Source organism: Macadamia integrifolia, chromosome 8, assembly GCF_013358625.1.
Source record: "Macadamia integrifolia cultivar HAES 741 chromosome 8, SCU_Mint_v3, whole genome shotgun sequence".
NCBI lineage: Eukaryota > Viridiplantae > Streptophyta > Magnoliopsida > Proteales > Proteaceae > Macadamia > Macadamia integrifolia.
Genome location: NC_056564.1, coordinates 27,899,065 through 27,910,358, shown reverse-complemented (window position 1 = coordinate 27,910,358; position 11,294 = coordinate 27,899,065). Strand labels below are relative to the sequence as shown.

Genomic DNA, 11,294 nt, shown 5'->3' with positions numbered 1-11,294 from the left:
TTACCATGAGATTGATCCAAAGTAAGTACATAAGCAGGTACAATGCCTGGCTAAGAAAACAAAATAATTGATGAGCGGGGTAGACTGTAAGGGTTCATATGAGAACAACAAGATTCGGATGAAAGGAAGCAGATGAAAATCTAGATTAAGATAATTCAGTTCGTGATACCACCACAAGCAAGATCACAACAATGTCATCACTCATCAGTGAAAAAGCATTAATATGGTTTTACATCAAAATGACTGAGAAGCCAGGAACATGAAATCTTTAGCAATGAATAAATAATAGACATCTTGCTTGCGATCCAAGCATATGGAGACAATGTTGCCCGTAATTACCTCTTTCCGTAATATTTTATGTCACATATAGTTTGCGAGTGAGAGAGAGAGAGAGAGAGGAAAATTTTTCTTAAAAACATTATGAGACTGATAGCAAGAAAGACAGACTGGAGAGAGGAGTAGGAGAAGAAGAACAACAACAAAATATCGTTATGCCATCAACACCGAGAAGCAAGCCATTGTCCATATAATTATACCTATAGATCCTTCCATCAAACCTTTGTCTTTGTATTTCAGAAAAAATTATATGTATATATATAATGATGAAAAATAAGGAGGACAAAACTGGGGAGGGAGGCGGGAAAGAATACATACCGGCTCCTTTTGCAGCAGCTCCTCCGATAAGGGTGAGACCCACCATCAAAGGATTGGGGGCCACTCCATAACTATGGAGATGAGAAACCTCTGTGAGATTCAAATCCTCAAAACAATCCACCCATCTGCTCAAAACAAGCCCAACTAAACCAAAAACAAACAAGAGTTTCATGATGGTGCACTGCTCAGCAGCTTTCTTACTGCTCTAAGCTACCAAACCAAATATGGAACAAATAAACCAACTAACTAAACTCCGCAGTGGGATCTGAAAATCTGAGACACCACTACCAGAGCACAGAGCAGCGAATAAATCAATGGAGTGGAGATCTCATTTGGGAAAATCCCTTTTGAGCTAAAATTAGGAATGCAAGACAATGAAAGACTACGACTCTTAATACTCTGGTACATAAATATCCCAGCTAGATTTGGATGCATAGATGGTAATGAATAGTGAATTAGTGATTGATCGTTATTAGGAAAACGTATGGAAGCTGACAATGTGACTGAGAGGAAAGGATCACAGTAAATAATCGATTAATTGATACACGGAAATATAGTCATTGATGGCTGTCCATTTCCTTCTTTTTCCCTAATAATAATAATAATGAGGGAAACGAATACGACAGCTCAGTAGTTTAGTCCTCTCGGTCATTTGCAGAAGACTAATCTGTAAACTATAACAGGGAAGGAAGACTGTTGTCGTCGTCTCTCAAAAATATATTCAATAAACAGAAAGTAAGATTCTTCTGCATTCATTCACGTTTAGAATCATTTCTTTTCCTCTTTTTTTTTTTTTTTTTTTTTTCCATCTTTGGATCTTGGTTGTCCAAACACGAAACGTACGCCAGCTAGACTTATCACGAAAAAAAAAAAAATGGTTAAACCGTCTCTGTCGCTCCCGCACAAAAGAAACGAAAAGAAAAAGGTCAATTAAGGCGAATAATTATTGGTTGATATTCCGGTTACATTTTACAGCTGTTTCCAGTTTTGATATGAAAAGGGATTAAACCCCGTTTCGACTTTTTGAGTCAGTATTTAGAATTTTAGATTTAGGGCGCTTTACCAAAAATATATGGATTAGGGCGAGATCTCGGGGCCGTCCATGCTTTCCGTAATTCTTGCAAATTGAAGCTTCTTTTTGGAAACGGATCAGAGGCCCCCTGGTCCGGCGGATGTCTAAATTAGCTACATATGCTAATTTCAGAATACTTTCAGCTTTTTCGCATCTGTTCTTCGCCAATTTACCCCACCGACATCCACCCCAAAAAAAAAAATTTACCCCACCCACACAGATGGGTCAAAGTTCAATTCAATATGGTCTTATTTTAGGTTTTCTTTTTTTTTTTTTTTTCTTAAAGTCACATAATAGTTACACTCTTCATAAATAATTACTCCATTTTTATTTGGTCCTCCCGCGCTGGTGTCTGAGGACGCTTCACAATTTTGGGTCGGGTTAAAGGTTCGAGCTAAGCACCCAATTCAATACAACACGCTTGTGGGCTAAGGATGTCAATTTAGATTTGAAATAAAAAAAAAGAAAAAACTGTTGTTTAAAATCGAGTTGAAACGAACTGAAATAAATTGTTTTATTTTTTGTTTCAAATCTGTAATCTTTTCCAGTTTTTTTGTTCGATTTTGATTTCATCACTAAAATCGTTGAAATGAACCAAATTATCTCTTTTTTAATTGAATAAAAATACTTTTTTCCCCTATTTTGTTTTTTTTTTCCAAATCTATAAACTTTTTCAGTTTTTTTGTTTGATTTTGATTTCATCACTAAAATCGTTGAAATGAACCAAATTATCTCCTTTTTTTAATCGAATAAATATATTTTTTCCCCTATTTCATTCAACTTATTTTGAATGTTTGAAAAAAAAAATTTTGACGTATCATAATCAGGATCGAGTTGCAAACACACTAGATTGTTTTGAAACCAAGAAGAAATCACATACTACTTTCTTTTTTCTAATGTTTCAAGTATAGCTGTAGATACCTAATTTTGTCACCCCCCGGTGATGATGATACAAGAAGAATTACATATTGGACATTCTAGACTTGGAGAATTTTGAGCTTAGAATAGAAAATGACTATTTTTTTTTTCTCTCTTATAAACTTTCAAGAGAAAATGTTTTAAAAAATTAGAATTTGATGTTGCGGATTATTGTTGTTTGTCCCCTCAGGTCGGACATTACACTTTGATGTGAGAACTATGCGAATCAACGCCCGATTCTCTCTTTCATTATATGATCCGAATCCCTATTTTATGCATATTTTTGTAAAGGTCCTCGGTCGAGACCACAATCGTGTCTCACATCATTGGATAATGCTCGGACTGAGCTTTCTAACAATATATTACACGTTGAATTCTGACTAACGGTTTGAAAGATATGACCCCCGAAAGTTGACTCAAAAATTCGGTATCAGATTCCATTCCGAGCAACCAATGAGTGCCACATGGCGCCCAAACCCTTTTGTCCAAAAGAAAACCTTTTTAGACAATTCTCTCTAGTTTTTTAGTCCCACATCAGAAATAAGAGAGAATTGTCTCAAATCCTAAGGCTGTAAGTTTAGCCCTTCCTCTCTTCCAAAATGGGAGGAGAAAAAATTGAAAATTTGAAAGAGAGGATGGCCCCATCAAGGTTTTGGCTAACTTTTTCCCTCTAAAATCAAATATTCTCCAAGTCTAAAAGTTTAACATATTAATCCTTTCTTGAGCCAGGAGATCTAGTCCGATTCGGTTCGATTTGGGGCTTGAAGCACAAGGGTTATCTCCCCTTGTTTCTTGATTAAAGCCGAGTTTAAGGTATTTTTCTTCTCCCAATTACAATTTAGAACTAGTTTATCCGATTCAATAGATTAGGTTTAATTAGTTTCAATTCGGTTTAATGTGATTTATTAGATATAAATTGGTTTATTTCGATTCAATTAGGTGTATTTAGGTTTAATTGATTCATTTAGATTAATTAGGTTTAATTAGCTTTAATTTGGTCTAGTATGGTTCATTAAACGTGAATTAGTTGATTCCGGTTTAATTGGGATTATCTTGCTTTAATTGGGTTCAATATAGTCTGATTTGGGGTCATTGGGTCCAATCCTTTGTTTTTGCTAATTCGTTTTATTTTTCATTTTAATTTGTTTTATTTTTCATTTTAATTTGTTTTGCTTTATTTTATTGTTATATCTTTATTCAATTAATCGGTTTCATTTGTGGCTTAACATACTCACTCAATAAGTAGGTTTGATTTGATCTATTTTTTATTTATTTTTGTTCTTTAGATATAAACCCTTAGATTAGGATCTCAAGCCCTAATCTCTTCCCCCATCTCTTCTTCCTTTCTTTCTTCTTTTTCCTATAGCAGAAAATCAGCCGCCTCCCTCCTCTTCTTCTCCTTCCCTTCTCCATGGCTGCCACCTCCCATTTCTTCTTCCAAACCTGCAACCTTCTTTTTTCTTTTTTCTTCTTCTTCTTCTTCCCTTCTTTTCTCTTTTACCATGGCCAAACCCTCTCCACCCCCTTCTCCTTCCTTTTTTTTTCCTTAACCGAACCTGCAACTCACCACCTTTCTCCTTCTTCTTCTTCTTCTTCTCCTTCCTTTCTTTTTCCTTAACCGAACCTGCAACTCACCTCCTTTCTCCTTCTTCTTCTTCTCCTTCCTTTCTTTTTCCTTAACCGAACCTACAACTCACTTCTTCTTCTTCTCGCATTCTTCTTTTTCTCTTTTGTTTCCCTACTACTGTAACCACCAATCAGTCCCACCGAACCTTCTTTTTTCTTCTTCTTCTCCTTCCTTTCTTTTTCGTTAACCGAACCTGCAACTCACTTCTTCTTCTTCTCTCATCTTCTTTTTATCTTCTGTTTCCCTGCTGCTGTAACTACCAATCAGTCCCACCGAACCTTCTTCTTCTTCTTCTTCCTTTTCCCTTCCTCTTATAGTCCCTGCTGTAAACATTTGTGCCATCTCCTCCCTCTAGAGCCACGGATCGCCGCTCGTGCTCGCCTTTGCCTTCTTACTGCCTGCCGTGCTTCACGGCCTTCGCCGAAACCCTTGCAGTCTCGCTCAATCAGGATGGATTCTCAAGTGAAGTTTGCAGTCATGGTGAAGGTGATAGGTCGAACAGGGTCCAGGGGTTAGGTGACCCAGGTGATGGTCAAGTTTCTGGATAACCAGAACCGTCTTATTATGAGGAATGTGAAGGGACCTGTCGGGGAGGGAGATACTCTCACCCTGCTTGAGTCTGAAAGAGAAGCACGGAGGTTGCGTTGAGTGCTAGTTCTTCACTGTTAAGGTTTTGATTTATTTCTTCATATTGTCTCAACTCCTGCTAAGGTTTAGGTGGATTTTTGTGATTATGGAAACTCTTGGAAATCGAATCTCCGAAGCATCGGTATTGAACTTGTAATGAGGTTGGGTCACTCCAGTCATAGTTTTTAAGTGACTTTTTTTGAGGAATTCCTATTTTTTTTGCACGCAAAAAAAAAAAAATTTCTCACCTTCATTTTCTCCTAGTCCGAACTCATCCTCCCCCTCTTTTCTCCATAACTGAAATCATCTCTTACTTCTTCCCACTTACCTTTCTCCATAACCGAAGTCTGAACCACTACAGTTCCCATCTTCTTCCCTTTGCCAAAATCCACCTCCAGCCCATCGTCTTCTCTTCTTCTTCCTATTTTATTTTCTTGTTTTTTGTTATTTCTTTAATTTGCTTATTAGATAGTCCATATTTGTAATGCCCACAACCTGTTATATCATTTACGTTTCCTATGTGGAATCTTCCCCTCCTTTTGTTCTTTATTTTTCTTTTGTCCATGTTGGTTTGATTTCAGGTCTGTAATGTATCCGGTCCTAAAATTTAGGGTTGGGATTCCCCTAATTTTAAACTTTAAAATCAAATGATTTTAATTTTATTTCCCTCTTAATAACGTATGGGACGTAGTCTAGGGCGTATGTTAGCAAGGGCGTGGCTGGCCCCCCTCAAACCAGCTCGTAGCATTAGGTGCGTTTATTGGGTTTTCGAGTTGATAAAATGAACCCGTTTCGGTCCATTTCTTTTTATCTCAAATAATGGGTCCCTTTATAATTAATTGTGTATTTAATTTAGATTCGGATATCTTGCCATATTGATAATCATAGATTTAAATAGGTTAGTCAATGTCATGTTTGCCATGCTTCGTGTTTATTAACATGTTTTTGATACTTGATGATTTTTTTTTTTTTAAATCAATTCATTTTTCTCATGCATGTAGGTTAGCTAGTATTCATATTTTGTCCACTTCTCACTCATATCACCACATGGGACATTTACAACCATTGTATATTTAACATAATAGTTAGATTTTATTTACTTAAATTGAGGTAGTTAATTAAATAATTATTTTAATATTTAATTAAATAAAGTCTTAACTCATTAGATTAATTAAGGTTCATAATGCATTTAATTTAATCTTAAAATTTGATTTTAATTGTTTAAATTATTAGATTGATTAGGTTTTTCAAAACTTCCATCTGAAATAGTTAGATTTGGGTAGATTTCACCATTCAATTCAAGTTTTTGTCTTTCTTTAAAAATATTTTTACCTATTAGATTAATAGATTAATTAGGATTGCAATAATTCATTTAAAAAATTATTAGGGATTATGATTAATCATTTTAATTAATTCAATTTAGGATTTCATAAATTCATTAATCATCCATCTGGGTTAGGCTCAATTAATCGAGTTAGTTCATTTAGGGTTTCACAAATTGCTCAACTAATCCTAGGTCTAGGCTTATTTAATTAGCTTAATCTAAGACTCATAATACATTAATTAAATTATTTAGGGTTTTTAATTTTTAATTTGCGTAATCATTTAATTATTTGCATCATAATCTAGCTAGCATAATTTAGACACTTGGCTTAAGGTTTTCACATGTCATACTTAGATACCTAGTTTAGAGTTTTCAGTGACCTAGATTTAGGACTAGTTAGTAGGGTACAAACAAATTTTGGTCAAACAAAAAGAGACCGGCCTTAGGGCCGGGCAGACTGGGTGCCTAACACCTTCCCAATCTGTTACTTGACACTTGTCCAGAATCTTGGTGCAGATCAGCTTTATCCATCAGAGTCATTAGTCTCTCTCCCTTGATTGGGGGAGACATTTATGGGTCATAGACCATTTCTAGGTGGCGACTCCCTTTTACCTATAACGTGTACCCCCCCTTGGCATTTGATGACCAAGGGATACTATCTCATTAGGGTCGAACTCTAGCGTGTGTACACTCGCTACGCGCCATATCGTGATCCCGACGGAGGTCCATGGTACCTACAGTGGGGACTCCACTGGGGATGTCAGACTCTTGATTGACCATTGTTTGTATAGCTTTGTTTGTACCTTATTGTTTGTATATTAACATGTTATTTTTCACTTTTCATCACTTGCATACACTTCTTGCATTGAGCACAGCATGCCTTACCCTTATTCACCCCCGTGGTGTAGCTGCCAGGGTCCCTCACATATGTTTGGGCCGCCCCCAGTTACATCACACCCCTTGATACTGTGCCATTTAGGTATGGAATATGGAACTTATCGGCGAGGGTGTTACCTTGCGTGCTTGAGGGAAATCACACACATTTAGGTGTGCCCAAAGAGACGCTATTGGTTAACACTCTAAGATCGATCTGCTCGAGCTATTCCCTTATTGGTATAACAAAGGGATCACGTGCCTCTGATTCATTCCGTGTATACGGGTGATAGGTATATCAGTCTTGTCAAGGTAGCCTTGCCGGTCCTAAACCTAGCCAACATGCATCATAGACTTGGACATAGAACCAATGATTATGATCAACTCAACTAATGTAATATTGTTTGCGGTTCATGTTGGAACCCCTTGTAGTCATTTTTTACCCGTCTCAATCTACCATTCACCAACGGAAGGATTGGATTTATCATTAACATTAAAGGTGCTAGTGTTTATAACTACACAAGTTGTTGATTCTTATAACTGCACCATATGATTGGTACCGTGGCTATATGCTAACACCACCAATCCGATGTGGTATAGGTCTTAACCTGGTAAAGGTTTCACACATGCTATCTCAATGTCAACGGTGGACGCAAATTCATCCACCACGGTTTTTGGTGATTGATTCAGTGTAGAGTCGCCTACATAAGTGTTCTTACGGGAACCACCTTTGCTTGATCCATCACTTGAGAGTCTCTTCAACTTAGGCACACTTCTTTAAGTATGCCGCTAAGTTGATGCCACTCTCATTTGAGCTAACTCTTGTTTGGTCTGGTCGTCCTTGTTTGCGTATGTTTAGCTAGTCTTGTGTTCAAGTAGGAGAGTGTTGTGTATTGCCATCTCACTGTCTATATTTGTCCCTTTCCGATACCAGTCAGTGCCGCCAACATCTTACCCCAATCAGCCTTTCTTGTTCATCCCACTTAGTTGGGATTGTCCTAGCAACCTCTCGGGACCATCATTCAGTGGTTCTCGATGGCAGGCATTCCTCCACAACCACCTTTGGATAACATGGATGCTCGAATGGCCAGGCCAGAGGAAATGATGTCCAACCTCACGGAGGTGGTACGCACACATATGGTCACACCAAGGGAAGAGGTTCCGGATCAACGGAGTCACCCTCAAACTCCTAGGTTTGTTCCCCAACCTCCCTACCCTGCCGAGGATGAGTATGACTTCTATGTCAACGCTCCTGCCACCAGAGCAGTTAAGGATCAAGAGAAAAAGGAATTGAAGGATCAGGTCAACCGTTTGGAGCACATTATAAGGAATATGAAAGGGGCAGAAGACCAAATTTTTGATACTGAGGGGCTATGCTTTTTTCCCCAAGCAATCTTTCCAGAAAGGTTCAAGTGGACATGTGACAAGTTCAATGGAACTGGGGATCCCCGTACCCACTTGAAATCTTTCATTGGACAGTTGAGGATAAAAAGGTTCACAGATGAAATGTTGGGGCAAGCTTTTCAATTCTCTCTAACCGGTGCGGCTCACCATTGGCTTATGTCTTTAGACAAGGCATCCTCTCGCACTTGGGAGGACATTATGAGAGCTTTCACCAAACAGTATGGCTACAATACTGAAGTGGAATTAACAAGAAGAGAATTGGAAACAACAAGGCAAATGCCGAATGAAGGGTTCACCGAGTATTTGAGGTGTTTCCGTGACAAAGCATCCATGATGAGGGATCAACCAGTGAGCGAGATCAGATTGCCATGATCATGAGGTCGGTGTGTGGTCCCTACAAGGATGTGTTGTTTGGCCAGGCAATATTGACATTTAATGGACTCAAAATGGCAGCCCAGTAGGTCGAAGATGCCCTCGCCCAAGAAGAGCTCCCCAAGTACAGCAAACTTGCTAAGGAGGCTAGTAGCAACAGAAAACCTCCAACCTAACAGAGGAATTCGGGGTCTAATGCCACGATGGAGATTCTTCCCACAGCACCGGCCTCGCCTACTCCAGCAACGCCATTTGTGATTGAGCAAGATGCAACCCCCGCTCCCTGTCAACCTCGAAGGCAGTTCACTGACTTGAGGACTTCTTTGAGTTCAGTTTTGAATCGTTTGCTTCAAGCCGGTCTTATAGTCAAGCCAGAGCCTAGACCCTTACCTGAGCGGAAACCTGATTGGTTCAATCCAAACCTGTTTTGTGACTACCATTCTCAGCAAGGTCACGTAACAGATAGATGTTACAAGTTGCAGAAGGCAATCCAAGATCTGCTTGATGCAAAGAAGTTTGAAATCCGGGTCAAACGACCCAATGTTGCCACAAATCCCCTTCCTCAGCATCGAGCAATTAATGCCTTGCAGGAAGATTTAGGAAATTTTGACCCGACTTCCCTTATCATTTTTCTATCAGTGAAGAGTAGCCAAGCAGAGGTGACCAATGTTAGAGATCTTAGCGGATTTACTTTCCCCCTTTTGGCTGATGTTGTCACTTATAGTTTAAAAGAGTCTGTAGAGTCAGAGTTGAAGGAAGATGAGATCAATGGCTTGTATGATGAATCTGATTTTGAGACTTACACACCAAATCTTGGTTTAGAGCTAAATGCAGTCAAACTTGAAGCCAATGAGGATTATGATATCATTATCCCTGAGGAAGGGTTGCAGACAAAGCAAAGGTTTTCAGAGTCTGACGACGAGGTAGAGCTCTACATTCCGGGTGAGATAATAGCAGAAACTCAAAGTGGGAAGAACTACAAGGCAGGACTCACAAAACCACCAATAATGCCAAAAGATCAAGGACTAAACAATAAGTTGATTGAACCGGAGAATCAAGTATTGAGACAGTTGCAGAAGACCCAAGCAAATATATCTATCTGGGGCTTGCTCATGGCCTCTCCTACCCACAGGGAAGCAATGTTGAAATCTCTGGCAAGCATCCAAGTTCCAATTGGGACCAATCCGGCACAACTAGCAATCCTAGTAGGAGCCGCGTATACAATGAACTCATTGATGTTTGCAGATGCCGATCTCCCTCTTGAAGGTTCGAACCACACAAGGGCTTTACACATAACCATTGATTGCAGAGGATGTCGAATTCCCCAAGTATTGGTAAACAATGGGTCGGCGTTGAATGTTTTCCCTTTCAGGACCTTTAAACATTTGGGATTTGATGAAACCGAGATGAAGCCATCTAGTCAATGTGTTCAAACTTATGACAACACTAGGAGGATCGTGTTGGGAATTTTCACTGTGGTGATAGTAGTTGGACAGCAGAATTTGAGGTAGACTTCCAAGTTATCGATATTCCTGCATCTTTCAATATGATTTTAGGCCGTCCATGGTTGCACAAGGCTGGGGCAGTTTCCTCTTCCCTTCACCAAAAGATAAAATTTGTGTTCAAAGGGCAACTGATCACTATCTTGGCAGATGCTGACTAGGTTAGTATGATGGCACCCGTTGATGTGGGGGAAAATAACAATGGTGAGACATCTGAAGTTCGTTTGGGAGGTTTTGAGTTGGGCAGTATCAATGCAACTTTGGGGCCTAGTTCACCAGAAGAGAGATTTGCTTTAACAGAGTTTAACATCACCAATCCCGGAGTAACCAACATGCTTCTTAAAATGAAGTATTTTCCAGGCATGGGCCTAGGGGTGTGACAGCAGGGTGACCCAGATATTTTATCTCTGAATGTGAACACACAACGCTTTGGCCTTGGTTATGTTATGACAGAGGAGGACCAACAAAAGATAACAGCTAACAAGCGAAAATATGACCGAAATTTCAAGAGATATGAAGGGTTGAAATACAAGAATGAGGGGAAGAATTTGATCAATATGCTTAGCAACAGGGAAAGTTCCGACGGAAAGGCAACAGAGGCAGGTTATCAGCAGAACAAGACCGTCAAGGCTGGGCTAGTCAAGGTTTCGAAGTGGAACAACATGGAAGATGGATCTAAGACCGCCAATGTGACTCCTATTTCAAAACTCTGAATGGTTATTTCATCAAAGAAGGGCAGGATTTCTTCTATTGTGGATTCCCAGAACCATGGTTAGATGTGTATTCAGGGGAGAGGCTACCAGGCTTTGAGATCTTCTTTGATTGCGCGATTGATTGGGCAGAGTTAGAACATTACTCACAGAAGCAGTTTGAACAGGTCCAATAGAGACACACAGAGGAAGACCTAGATGTTAGCGGTCT

The 11,294-nt window shown here is 39.2% G+C and overlaps 2 protein-coding genes and 1 pseudogene across 2 annotated transcripts in view; 2 read left to right on the top strand and 1 right to left on the bottom strand.

The window, feature by feature from the left end:
• Window positions 1-1,368, bottom strand: part of LOC122087183 (pectin acetylesterase 12-like) — a 10,770-nt gene extending 9,402 nt beyond the window's left edge. Inside the window, exon 1 of the mRNA XM_042656226.1 lies at window positions 655-1,368. Coding sequence (XP_042512160.1) covers window positions 655-826 — 172 coding nt within the window. The 5' untranslated portion in view covers window positions 827-1,368. The remainder of the gene's footprint in view (window positions 1-654) is intronic.
• Window positions 1,369-4,637: 3,269 nt separating this feature from the next.
• Window positions 4,638-5,054, top strand: LOC122085583 (annotated as a pseudogene).
• A 4,020-nt stretch (window positions 5,055-9,074) lies between these two features.
• On the top strand, window positions 9,075-10,382 carry LOC122086859. Its single transcript, XM_042655795.1, has one exon. The coding sequence runs from the start codon at window positions 9,075-9,077 to the stop codon at window positions 10,380-10,382; it is 1,308 nt and encodes a 435-aa protein (XP_042511729.1).
• Window positions 10,383-11,294: the final 912 nt, after the last annotated feature.

Excerpts from the sequence above, each read along its gene's own strand:
- LOC122086859 (XM_042655795.1), top strand. The coding sequence starts at position 9,075 with ATGGAGATTCTTCCCACAGCACCGGCCTCGCCTACTCCAGCAACGCCA.